This window comes from Curcuma longa, chromosome 1, assembly GCF_044706935.1.
Source record: "Curcuma longa cultivar G26 ecotype Majalengka, Jawa Barat chromosome 1, ITB_CL_G26_1.1, whole genome shotgun sequence".
Taxonomy (NCBI): domain Eukaryota; kingdom Viridiplantae; phylum Streptophyta; class Magnoliopsida; order Zingiberales; family Zingiberaceae; genus Curcuma; species Curcuma longa.
Window position 1 is genome coordinate 22,474,702 of NC_133861.1, and position 14,602 is coordinate 22,489,303.

General features: G+C 36.4%; 1 protein-coding gene across 1 annotated transcript; it reads right to left on the reverse strand.

Moving 5' to 3' along the window:
• Positions 1 to 1,709: 1,709 nt before the first annotated feature.
• On the reverse strand, positions 1,710 to 14,360 carry LOC141813520 (protein CHROMATIN REMODELING 35-like). Its single transcript, XM_074701490.1, has 4 exons — positions 13,279 to 14,360; positions 10,559 to 10,873; positions 8,264 to 8,422; positions 1,710 to 3,851 (listed from the first exon to the last, which is right to left on the reverse strand). Exons 1-4 carry the CDS (start codon positions 13,978 to 13,980, stop codon positions 2,076 to 2,078), a joined length of 2,952 nt encoding a protein of 983 aa, XP_074557591.1. The 5' UTR covers positions 13,981 to 14,360; the 3' UTR covers positions 1,710 to 2,075.
• Positions 14,361 to 14,602: the final 242 nt, after the last annotated feature.

Consider the following 14,602-nt stretch of genomic DNA (forward strand, 5'->3'; position numbering starts at 1 on the left):
ATCCTCCCTGCAGGTCTCGTACGAATTAAGGCAGTCGTTGATAAGGACGAACGGCCCAACCATGATCGTGGCTATCGCGTTAGTGGATAAAACCAACCCAGCGACGGCGAGGGCAACCATGGAGAAGATCAAGCAGGCGCCAATTCCTCGGGTGACGCGGTGCGCCAGCCGGAGCTTCCGACGGGCCTTGTAAAGAAGAAGGTCCAGCTGCTTTTTGAGCTCCGCGAAGCAGACCTGCATGCCATGGAAGCTGAAGCCGTCGCCAGAAGAAGGGATCGGGAAAGGATTATCATGCCGGACGAAACCAAGGTGGCTCAATCACACTGGGCGTCGATCAGGCAGGCGCGATGGCCATCGGCGGAGGGGAGGATATCGATCAAATCTCCAATTGGCGCATACATGGAGCGAGCGCTATCGAGAACGCTGCAGAGCGACAGGCAGAAGATGGAGGTGTTCTCGCTGCTGTCGAAGTAATCCAAAACGAGGCGGGAGAGGCGATTGGGTGGCGCGCCGCGAAGGGCTTCCTCGATGGAGGTCCGGTTCGGCTGAAGGACGCGCGCTATCAAGCCGTCCGACGACGGCGTTCCGGAGAAATGATTCGCATCCGCCTCCCTCCTCCCTCGAATGGCGGCGGCGGATCCTGACGGCGACTCTAATCCGTACGCCAAATATACATTTTTTTTTAAAAAAAAATCAATTATATCATACATTTACATACTAACCATCTTCCCGCAATCAAATTTTTTTAAATTAATCAAACTGATTAAATTTTTAAATAAAAATTAAATAAATTAAATCTATAAAATATCAATTAATTTATTTTTCAATTAAATTAATTAAAATAATAATAAAATTTAAATATTATAAAAAATTTATCAATTAATTAAAATTTTAAATTTATAAATTATTTTTTATTTTAATTAATTCAATTTAATCAAATAAAAAATTTTAAAATTAAAATCGAATTGAATAAATTATTTTTTAAAAAAAAATAATCAAAATTTTTAAATAATCAAACTAAATTTTTTTTCAATCAATTTAATCAAATTTTTACTCACCTCTAACACCACACACTAATCTACCTTGAAGCTCTATATTTACTGCAAAATAAAATTAAATACAATGTAACGCCCAGATTAAGTTTGTGAAAATTTTATCAAAAATGATTAATGCATTAATCTAGCATACATTTTAAATATTTTTTAAAATATAATATAACCTTTTTAAATCTATCATATTAAAATTTAAAATCTATTAAATTTTTTCATATAATGCTGACATTTTTAAAAGTTATACTACATATAAAAAATAATAAAATATTCTATTTAAAAAAAATCCAAAGATTGTGGTTAATTTATCAATTAACCTTTATTAAAACTATTCGAATTTCCAAGGCTACCTAATTGCAAATTGTTCTTCACATACAGTTCACTCACAAGATAATTGTAATTCTTCCTTTTGATACATTTGAATCAAAACTATTGACATTTGCATCGAATGATATATCTTTTTATTAAAAACACAATGAAAACATTAAATATATATAATCAAACATTTGCAGATCAGGTAAAGCAGAAAGTAACAAATTCTATACTCCAGATCTTGCAGCTGACTGCTAAATCTTAATTAGAAAAAAACTCAAACCGAATTCATAGTTAAAGTTTCTAAAGCGACCAAACAAACTTGTTAAAAGAATTTGAAGATACAAATAAATAAATGCATCTAGAATAAAAACTGAACACCAAAACAGCTCAAGCTTACCTGACATGTTTACTGGTGGCATGCGACGCATTCAAACACATCGATGAGAAGTGATCTACCAATTCGATATATACTAACTAACAAAAGGACCTACATTTTATCGAAAGTCTATTGTTGCATCTAAAGGACCTAGTGATACCAAAAGCTTAAACAGAACGAAATCAGTTGATGATGCTTCAGTGCCAGCAAAAAACATGGATCATGCAACTGGCAACTGATATATACACCCATATCGAAAGCAAGATTAGCAAGAAAAGACACTGGTCGCGTTTGGGACGAATACATTGTCTTCTTGCACAGCGAGGTATGGGAACTTACCTTCTGTACACTGTTTTGATATCTTCTCCTACAAGAGGGCTTTCAAGAAACTCATCATCACAGCTGGTAGGATCGACCTCATCCAACTCAAAGTCCAGGCCACGGTACTCAGACCACTCGAACCACATTTTTGAAATTAACTCCTTGCTAAAGGAAGTACGGTGATCTTCCTCCTCTGGAGAATCAGCAGCGACCAATCTGTATGTGTATACTTTCTTCAGTTGGCCTGGCCGAAATGCACGACCAATAGCTTGACGAGTTACTGATGGATTTAAGTGCACATCCAAAATGACAATCCTTGATGCACCTACAAGTGATATGCCCTCTCCGCAAGCCTTGATCGAACCAAAGAAAACCTTGGCATCAACAGAATTGTTAAATTGCTCCATCGACCTCTCTCGTTCCTCAGACGATGAGTCACCACAAATCATGAAAATTTCTTTTCCAGTATGCCAACCCTTGGTCTTAACTATCAGCCTTTCCAAAAATTTTAAAGGCAGAAGGTAGTGACTAAAGCAAAGTAGCTTCTCTCCCAAAGACTCAGCAAGAGACAGGATATTCAGAAAAAACTTAGTTTTGACGCCATCTCGAAAATTAATTGAATCTACCAAGCTAGCAAACTTAGCATTGTAATCATTTAATGAGGTAGCTCTGTCTCCAGGATCCTTTTCTGCTGCTTCATACAGTTGAGGATGCATATAGATAGCACTGGCCAAGGAGGTTCTTCTGAACTTGTCAGACTTCGGGAGCCTTTCAATCATCTGTTTTTGCTTGGCATTGAGGTTCAACATCACAGTGAAATCAACAAGACCAGGCAGCTCCTCCAAAAAATCACCCCTGTAGTAGTGAAGGACATGCTTGGTTAACTCACGAAGGTCTTGTATCACAGTCACTTTTCTTTTAAAATTGTCATCATTCTGCAGTGTCTCCTCAACCAGTTCACAGAAAGCATTATCCATTTTAGAGAGCTTCCTGCCACTTGATATGTGCACTCTGCTTAGAACCCGCTTGACAATGGCTCGAGAATGCTCCATTTTCAGAAATTTAGGGCGCACCAGATTCAAAATGTTGAAGACCTCCCTAACATGATTCTGGAATAAGGTTCCTGAAAGTACTACTTTTCGAGGGGTCTGCACCTTTGCAAGTGAATCTAGCATGTAAGTCTCCTCATTTCTTGGAGTGTGGCCTTCATCTAATATCAGAAGGCCAGGGACTTTCAGAAGTATTTCACGGCATGCAGCAGATGCTTTGCTGTTTTCTTTATCAGAAACAATGTTAGTGAACTGTTTATAGCCTAAAAAGAGGATACTTTTATTTGTTTCCTGCCAAACTTTTAGAACTCCCAACTGCTGTGACCTATTCTCAGCCTTACTAGAGTATAAATCAATGATAGGTAAATCTTCAACCTGCCACAGTTGTAGCTCCTTTTTCCAAATGGGCAAAATTCCTTTGGGCAAAACCACCATGGGTTTTTTGGAAGGGTACTTGGCCAGAAAACTCTGGATGAAGCTTATAAGCATAAAGGTTTTCCCAGAACCAGGTGCGTGAGCCAGAATACATCCTCCTGGTTTATCTGTAACCAAGTTCTTAACCAAGAAATTGAAGCCTTCCAGTTGATGTGGCTTCATTTGCTTCAGATGCCTGGGATGGATAGATACTTCAGCATCAATGAACTCATCTTCTGACACTTTGATTCCAGAGAATTGAATTTCATCATCTAGATCCTTGGAGTTCTTTTGTCCAGACAAGTATGTCCGAATTGAATATGAACCCTATGAGAACAAATCATTTCATAAGGCAAATGATGCAGGTAAATGCTTTGTTGGCATACATATGAAATGGGCCAAATGCTTCAGTATTAAATACAGAACACAGATTCCTTAATTTTAGCAGGGATTAACGTGATGGGATTCATGTTGATGCTAGCAAAAAGTGATGGATGAATTAGGTGAGATTTCAGTTAGACAGATGATTATGGTTCTATTTACTAAAAAAATACATTGTTGCTCTGGATGATGTATTTAGTAAGAAAAATATGCAAACAGTGTGATTTTTATTGTTGGGCCATATCAAGTAGTAGCAAGTTAAAGACCAAGTATACACTAGTCTCATATTTCCACAAAGTGCACTACAACGGAGAAATCTAGACCCAAATGTCAACTCATTGACACCAAGATCAAATTTTTATTTTACCGCCACTTTGCCAATAAGGTAACATTGGCAACCCCAATAGCCAAAATAAATGGAGTTGGATGTTGTGTGATGCATATTGTCATCTCTACGCCAGAAGATTAGTAAAGATATACCACAAATTTCCCATGCATTTGCAAAATAGGGAGACAAACTGCAAAGTTATCATTCATGCAGGTAGTTGCATCAACCATAGTTGTCAAAATTAGTATTGGTATTAGGATCAGATGGTCCAAAAATCTAGATATTGCCAGTATGATAAAAGTAGATGGATGAAATCAAAATTGTTACAAATTTTTTTAGGGAAGGAAAAAAGGACACCTATAATATAATAGAAAAATATATGTATGTCAAAGCAAGCCCTTTCTTGTAAAGGTGGTTTCAGGATCCAAGACATTGGCTGTTACTTCTCACGTCTTTACCATTCAATTGTCAAACATAATAAAAATATAAATGATGTTCAACTAAATATTAGAATTAGTAAATCAAACTATAATATATAAAATTAAATAGTATTAATAAAATTATATTTGGAGCATATAATTTTGTCATAATATTTATATCATCATCACTATTATTACTATTATCATCATCATCATTATCATTACAGTATCCTACTGTTACAGTTATCATTTGTGTTACCATAACCATTATCACTATCATCAAGTTAACAGTATCAAATAAGTAATATTTTTTGATAATATCATACCTTAAACTTATAAAACAATGTTAGATTACTGATATAAATTTATATATAGATCATATTTATTAGTCTAGAATTCCTAAATAACAACAATATATCAAAATTCCATGATATAATGATTAGTTGGAATCTCAATCACATGTGATCAAGTTTGTATATAGGAAGGATGTTTTGACACTATTATTGATGAAGAGAGATATTATTCTCTCTCTATTGTCACTAAGCAAGAGAAAGAGAGGTATTAAATCAGTTTTGACACCATTATAGGAAGTGTTGGGTCTTCTAGCTAGTAGATCATGAGAAGCACTCGATCTCGTGACAAATCTAAGGTGAGGAGGCTTAACTGATTTAAGGGAGTAACAAAGATTCACATCCCCTCTCATGCATATTAGCTAGGATTCAAGACAATCAACAAAAAGTATGTTAAATACCATGCTTTTTTCGTGTATATAAAAAATATTTTTCTAAAATTTTGAACCGGCAAAATAAATCAAACCAAATGGTAAAAAAAAATTGAGCATCAAGTCGAAGCCAAATTGAGTTTGAATTGAACCCATCAGGTAGACATGGAGAATAGGATTGCTTGAGTTCAAACTGGGGTCACTTCGGGTTTGATTAGATCAATTTATGGCAAAACCAAATTTTAAGTAGGGATGATCTAGTTTAATCACTTTAAAACGAATTAGGGAATTTTTTAGGAGTTGGAGATGATTTCTCCCTTTCCTCTCTTCTCTCTCGTTCTTTTCCTCTCCAACACAGCTTCTTCCCACGCAGCACATGTCAAAGCCCTCCTCCACACACTAGCTTCCTCCGTTTCTTCTCTTCCTTCCCTCCTTTTCTTCTTCTTCTTCTTCTTTTCCCAGCACCAGGAGATTCTCTTACAGCCACTCCTCCCTCTTCTCCTTCCTTCCATCCAGCAAATACTACCCCTTTCTTCTTCCTCATTTTTCCAGCTAACAACAGCAACATCACAACATCTCCTCTTCTTCCAAAATCATTCCAGCACCATCCTAGCACCAGAAAACCTGTAGCCACCCCTCCCTCTTCTTCTCCTTCTTCTGTTTTTTTTTCCAGCAACAGGTCAGCACTGGCAGCCCTTCTTCTTCTCTTCCAGCCAAGATCGGAATAGCCCTTCTTCTTCTTTTCCATCTTTCTTCTAAATCCCCATAGAAACCCTAAATTTCCCTCTCCGAGCCTCCCTCTTACCTCCCTAGGACCACCAACTCTCTCCTCCTTCCTCTCTAGGACTGATGGTGTGTCTTTAGGCATTGGACCAAGTGAGAGAAACAGCTAAGCATCTCTCGTCAACATTATGGTGAGTGTTCCGTCCATGTTTTCTAACTAGAGATTTTTTTAGTGTTTAAGGGGAACCCATAAATGCTCCCTAAGTCATGTTCTAGAAAATGGGTTTGATCCTTAGACTTTGAGGCTAAGTAACTTGAGGTGACTTTTAGAAATTTCTAACATCAAGGAAAAATTTTGCAATTGCGGTAAGTATATCTTTAGCCTAAAGTCTTTCATTAAACAAACCTTAATACAAGCTCTTTGTCTAGGGACACTAAATTAGATTGTAGACTGATTCCGAAGCATTCTTGTCGTGACAACATCATAATTTTAAGATGAGTTACCTATAGTTTAAAGAACCCTATTAGGAGGTGAAAAATCAACGAGCCAATAATATTGTTGTCGGGGCACTTTTGGGAAGTGGGTTGTCCTAATTTGTAATTCTGACAAACATGGAGCACTCAAAGGGGAATGGGGTTCATACAGAATTCTGGGAAGAAAGAGCAGCAACATACAGAACTCTAAGTTGTAGGGTTCAAAGAAGTACTCTAGTTTGAGATGAACAGTGTGCAAGTTTCATAGAGGGGTGGGGGTCAGTGTGAAGTGCACTTTGCGTACTATCTCATACTTAGAATAATGTTGAGGGCACAATGTGCAAGATCCCTCACGTAAAGCTACAATAAGGGCATCATGTGCAAGATCTTTCATATAGGGTAGTGTCAAGGGTATAATGTGAAGGATGTCATGCTTGCTACATGATGAGACCATTATGCACAGGATCTCACCCTACTACTGACGAGGGCACGTAGTATAGAATCTCATATCAGATGAGGGTTGAGGGCATATACTTATGCATGGCATATACTTATGCATGGCATATATCTATGTTCTTTACTTGTGTTACATGTTGTTTTTAAGAAAAGTGATTGGTACAAGGGCATAATGGTATGGTATGTTTCACTTTTGTCACACTCAATGTGTGATATTAGTTGTTCATGCTTATTAATCAATTATTTAATTTATTGTTATATATTGCATAATGTGTTGCCAGAGATATTGACCATGCTTTGGTGTTGAATGTTACTTATATCTATGATAGTCACTGGCAATATTAAATTGTTCCCAGTCACTTTATTATCCTAAATACTTAAGTCGTGGCTCTTCATAGATGACTCACAGTGCAACAGTTTCCCAAAGCCTTGCTAATATATATATATATATATATAATATATATATATATATATATATATATATAAACCCAGTTGAAGTTATGTCTTATTACTTGTGTGGCTAATGTTGGATGTTTCTCTATACATGTTTAAAAAAACAAAAAATCTCTTTTCGACCAACCTTATAGTTTCCTTAGGTTCAAAGATATCAAATGGGCATCCTTTTTCTTAATCGAGATTGCTAATTTTGTAAATATTTTCATTGAGAGGAGTCGAGGGCTAACAAAATAGAAGGAAAAAATAAAAACTTGAGATTGTTCCATCAATTGTCTAATTAACAAGTATTGTATATATTTACAAAAATAGATTTTTATACCTCACAAACCTGCAATTGCATATGATAGAAAGTAAATAATATTTTTATTGTTATAGCATATTTTTAAAAATTGGAATTGTAATTCCCACTCGCTTGCTTTCTAGAATTTAAGACCAACAACCTAACACATGTCACCACAAAAGATAAATTTTCAAAATACTCAAACAATAATATTTGAAATATGGAATATATAGGTAACATCTACATTGAAAATTGTAACATGTGCATCTACCAAGACAGCATGCTTCAAAAATATTGAAAAAGAATGTTTTAGAATTATCATAAACAAATAAGAATTGAGGAGCCAATCAAAAAGGCTACAAGTGGGTAAGCTAACATTAGTAGTTCAGATTGCATTAGCACTAATTTTGTTGGCATACATGTCTTCCAAATTACAAAAAAAAAAAACAATAAGAACTAAGCTAAGATATAACTGTAAAGGTTTTAGCTGCATGTTAGTACCTTTGTCCATTGATAATCAAATATAGTATCTATACTTTTCTGTATTATTCCACAAATACGGCAAACAAGACCAAAGTCATCTTTGAGCAAGAAGGAATGGCCACATTCTTCTTCTTCTTCAACTTCTTCTTGCACAACTTGATCATCGGAAGCATCATCCTACCAGAAAGAGGCTAATGAATGAATTATAAAAATAGAAATGTTAAACATGATCTACATTTACTATAACTATATGAAAACCACAAGGCCATAATCCTTGGATTAATATAACATTTGACATTTTCACTTATCTCAACACAGTATTTGACGTTTTCATCGAGCCTTTACATATAAAATAAATTTCAAGTCAAAGCAAGCACATTTAAAGCAGTGATGGAAACAACAAATCAAATGAACCATCTCAGCATCACGAAGTGTAAATTGCATAAGCTAAATCCTTATCAGTTAAATCCAAAACCAAGAATCTGAGAAACATTATCCACATCACTGACCCAGTAAAGAAAAGTGGAAAATAACATAGCAAATAAAAATCAGGACCTATAAGTTGAAACTAAACCCATGTTTTAAAATCCATACAGCCCTTATGGCAGTAAGAATGATATGATATATATCAGTCCAGTCAAATTCATGTTCTAAAAGCAGTGTGTAGTGTCTGTAAATGCACATTCACAAGTCCCATTTTTTACAAATCCATATGGCCATGGCAGTAAGGATGATATAGACCAGTCTATCAGGCAAATACATGAACCACCTAACTGCAAGTACTTGGGGCTCCAGTCAACTAGAGGATGCTCCTAGTCAATTGGCAAGCCTAGTCGACTCGAGCTTGATTGCTTGTGAACAGAATATTTCTGTTCGGAGCCTAGTTGATTGGGGAGTCAGCTAATTGAGCTCCAACCGATTAATGGTGGATTTAAATCAACTGGTGAGCTAAGTTGATTAAGGAGTCGACTAAAGCTCGGTGACTAGCAACCAGAATCTTTATGTTTCTGTTGAGAGCCTAGTCAACTATTTTAGTTCAATCAACTTATGACACAACAAGAAAACCAGAAGTAGCCATTGAACTAGCACGTTGGAGCTGCAACAATTGGATGAACTGCTGTCTATAGTAGACCAGTCAACTAATCGTCTAATTCAGTTGACTGAGTCAACCGAGGTAGTCATTGGCAGATTGCTAGCAGAAGCGAGCGAGTACCCAATCGAGTCGATTGATGGTGAATAGAGTTGGCTATCAACGATAAAACACTAGAATAATGAGTGAAGCTGTAGAAGATTGAAGGCTATAAAAGGACCAAGAGAAAGTGTATGAAGGTTGGCAAAAATATTGCTTGTATGATACTCAGAGTCTTTCTCTTGTACTCATTAGCTTCTCTTCTTACTTTCACTCATTCTAAATTTTTGAAAGAGAAGATTACTATAAGAGGTGTTTCCACCACCTCCAGAAGATCTGAAAGTATCTAAGAAGAAGAAAACTAGTGAGCTTTCGGGAGTAACTCACCAACGGGTCATAAGCCGTAGAGTAGGAAAAATGAATTTCAAACCTCATTACATGGCCATGTTAGCAATTGGTATGTATTAATTCTTTTGTTTATGCTTTTCATTCATCTGTCTTTTTCTCTTCATGTAACATCATCATCTTCTTCTTTTGTCTCTTATACTAAGTCAATTCAAATTCCATGGAGACTCAAATGTCAATAATGCTTGTCCTAATGTTGGAATCAATTGACGGTGAAATGCCATGTTGTCCATTTTACTTCCATTAAAGATGAAATGAATGAACAATGTTCAAATTTGTATTTTTTATTTGTTATGATTTATGAAACATGGTCAGGCACCATTAATCATGCTATGCTATTAATGAAGGTATTGCAGCAGTATACATGTAGATATGTTAAGATGTAACAATTATGTCAGATAAGGTAGAAATATTTTTTAATTATTTTAAAATTTTTCAACCAAAACTTAAACTCACAACTAAAAAATTAACCATAATGAATCATGATGCAAAAGCATTTTTGCACTGTGGGAAGAACTTTCGGATACATGAACTACAACTCTAGATTCAAAGTAGGCAAACTGAGAGAATCTAAACTGGCAATTATTTAGTCTATTATAATTATTTCAAGTCAAATAAATAGAAGGTCAGGCATATACATTTTCTGATTGTAGTTAGTCAAATCATAATCCTGTAGATAACTCTTTGCTGAAAGAAGCATTCTCTACGACAATGAATCAGGAAAAGAAAAGAAATAAAAGATCACCAAAAGAAAAACACAGATATGCAACAAAGCCAACCTTCGTAAATTCCATTGCTAATGACATATCTTTCCAAAGATCTTCCAAGCCATCACTTTCAGGCAATACTTTTTCGTCTTCATTGAAGCTCCTATCGTGTGGCTTCTCTTGCAGAGTCACAGCAGAAACATATTCAGGATCATCATTGTGTTGTTTTAGTTCAGCATATGGAACAATACTCTTTAAACTATTAGGAGCATCAGCATCTTGTATCTCACTTCTTTTCTTTCTTTTGGATGAACATTGCCTGTCAATTCCCTTTTTTGATGTGATTAGATCTTGATTTTCATTTTTTGTCTTTACACTTCTTTCATCCTAGAATCAAGCATCAACATGCAATCAGATATCATAAAATTGGAATTGAAACACCAATATCAAGTGGATAATCTAACTTCACAAGCAGCAATTTATATAACATCAACTTAAGTTTCAGATCAGGATTCAGTCAGATTGAATGCAAATCTACTGTCAGTGTTAGCTCAAAATACACTAATAGAAGGAACCATTCTTTGGTCATGATACAAGTTTTCAGAAACTGGAAGGTTCCTTACCAACCATTTCAACAGCAAAAAAACATCAGACACCACTCTAGGCTTATATTTTACTAATAGCACAGTCTCTACTCTTTAGTTCATCCTGCAATAGGATGAAATAAGGGTGACCAATAAGATTATATAAGATCGTATAATTATGTTATTGAACACATTAATATCTCTGTGAATTCTGCCTATTCCAGCATTGCCGATGAAAGGAATTCTTTACGAGTGGTCAAAAACACAACGAATGTTTCAGCTCAAAACAAACTGAAAACAACTGGGGATATCTGTTAGAGATATTACATACTTCTGCTTTCATGGATAAACGTGGTCAGTGACTCCACATTATCTCTTTGTGGATTTCACATAAGAAACCATGAACCACCTTCTTTATAAAGGTGTGCCTTTTCCACTTCATTTCCTTTCTAAAAGAGTTGTAAATCTCTCAATTGCCAAAACAAGAATACAAGAGAACTGCTATTAGTGCGCCAACGCTCATTTTTTAATGCAAATCTTAAGATGCAGGTATTTATTGCTATCCTTTTGCAGCTTTTTCTCTGGAATTAGTTAATTTTTCTGGTCTTCATTTATTTGTTGTGGTTAACATTATGATGTCCTCCTTAGCAATATTTTTGCTTATGAATTTTTTCCTGTAAATTTTTTACCTCTTCAACTGCACCTTGTAAACAGTATTCTTTCTGTTGCGATCCTTTAGGTTCCATTTCATTAAAAAAAAATATCTTCCTTGATCATACTATTTGGCATGATGGAAAATCAATGAAGACCTTGTTAAGTTATATAGAACAAGTGAAGCAGTAAGGAGCAAACAATCAGAGAGTTTCATGATCAATCAGGTGTAATATTGCAAACAAAGAGATGCATTGTGTAACTAAAGTGCAGCCTACTCACGATGGATTATCTTGGCTCAACACATTTTTACTCTACAAGTAATATATTTGATATCCAACGCTCATACATGAAGGGGAGTCTTGGCGCAACGGTAAGGTTGCTGCCATGTGACCTAGAGGTCACGGGTTCAAATCCTGGAAACAGCCTCTTGCCAAAGGCAAGGTAATACAATGGATCCTTTCCCCGGACCCCGCATGGCGGGAGCTTCGTGCACCGGGCTGCCCTTATCCAACGCTCATACATGTGTAGGCATTTTACATGTATGATGTTACATTCTGCCTACTGGTGAATGTGATAGCTCAAATCCATGTAGTGTCCTTTCAACCTACCAATGTTTTCCACAAAAACAACCCATTACTAATGCACAAAGGTAAACCAAGTGAATTAAATACCTTGTTTTTACATATTTCTCTTTTTTTTTTCCTCCCAAACTTCTTGGGTATAACATCTCCATTTAGTCACTAGTTACAAAGCTCCAAGATTAGGGTACTCTAAGTAGATAACTCCTTTTCCAAAACCTAATGAACAAACATGTGCAGTATCTGTTGTACATAGCAGCAAGATATATGAAGAGAAATGTATTTCAACTCTTGTTCATGGAATCAAGACGCAAAAACTACAAAATTCTATGAAAACTAAGCACATGCAGGCAGAATACAGCTAAATATGCAAATAACAGTCCCTTTTCCTTCAAAGATTAGAACCAGAATTTAAGTTAATATAAATCTAACCAAACACATCTGTTTAAGTTCAAACGGTGAGAAAGCCTGAGTATGGATGGAAAAGTGAAGCCCCCAACTTATATGAAAGCTATCCTAATTCAAATGAGCAAACTTTTTTTCTTGTCCGAGTGAATAAGACTTAGTCCCTCTTAAACTTGGAGACCACCAGGGCTAAGTAGTTTAGTTGAAAGGAGAGACTTGAGGAATTCTCAGCCAAGAATTTATCCAGTAAATGACCAAACCTTACTGAAGTCACTAACATATCCAATCAGCTGATGTGGCATTAAACATATCAGATGCTTCCCGAAAAATAAATCATCATATGTTGTTAGTGAGTGAGCATTATAACAAGGGATGTGAAGGTACAGAAATGGCTAAGCATTCTTCCACAGATGTTAAAATTAAACAGATATATCATTAGCAAATGCAATGAAAACTTACAGGAACAGAAACGATATAGCATGTGGTCTGAAAGATCAAAATCAATATGTATGCTTATCACAGATGTTAAAATTAAATAGATACATTTTTCACAAATACATTGTATACTTACAACAACATTTTGCAGCCGTTGCTTTTCATCAACTGGCTGTAGAACCACCTTTTCGAATTGAATAGAGGGTTGTTTGCTTGGCTTAAAAGCAGCAGTAAAATATGGCCTGTGAGATCCTTGGTCATACGGGACTAATTGATATGAGCTAGCCTCTTGTGCTAATTTGCTAGCTTTTAGTAGATGCTTCTGTATTTCACTTGTCAATGATACGCTTAACAACGACATGTCATCAACAGACTGAAAATATTGTTTATTTCCAACAGCAGGACTGGCATCTTCATCATCTGAATCTAAAATTACAACTGCCTTGTTCTCTTTCGTCTGACCATTAGGTGGAGGAGAATCCAAGGGGCCAACTGCGCCTGAAATGGTGTCATCATCCAGATCAATTATAGCATGATTATCTGAGTAAAAATTCGTGCTGCCCTGAGGAGTACTGGTGGACTTAGGACTTGGACGGAATGAGGATAGTGCATTGATTATTTGCATACGATGAGCATGCATGGCTTCAAGTTCTTTGGTTACACTTCCATACTTGCCTCCATCCATCCTTTCCAGAAGGTTGGTAAAACTGAAATCTTTTGAATAAAAACTGTTAGAGTTCCCAACCTTTCCATAGTTGGGAGTAGTTGCGTTAGAATTGAACTCACTGTTGCCATCCTCATTGTTGATCTTCCTCCTCTTGTTAGCCTCGAGATCCATACTAGAAGGTGCAGGATCACGTCCACGACAGTTGGGTGTCCAAAGTTTCTCCTCGTCAGGGCTCCCTTTCTGCCCTAGGTGTCACCTTTGCTCCCTTGCCAAAGGGCAATTTGAGGGAGGACGACGAAGAAGGCGACTAAGGAGGTTTGCTTGATGGCCGAGTCTAGCCCGGGGAGAGGATGTGGCACGAATCGGAAGGCTCCTCGTGGCGACAGCGTGGGAAGCCGGCGCCGCTGTGCTTGCTGGCTGCGGCTAGGAACGGAGCGAGCCCTGCTTCCTTCCGAGGTTAGGGACAAGCGGTGCTCCGCTACAGATCGCGTGCGAGGATGGAAGCCGCGTGCGAGGGCAAGCTCGCCGACGCTGTCGCACGGGAGAAAGGATCGAGGAGAAGGGATCGATTGAGTAACTGTTAAATGGTATTTGATATATATTCTTTTATTATCTTTAAAGAATTTCCCATAAATGTTGTTTTCATTTAAAGTAATATAATATTCTGATTTTATATTAAAAATTAATATTTAATTTAATTTGTATTAAATTGATGATTTAACGACAAATTGTTATGTCTCTAAAATGTAAAAGGTAAAAATACACTTTTCTTTTAAAAAATTAAAACAAGTGC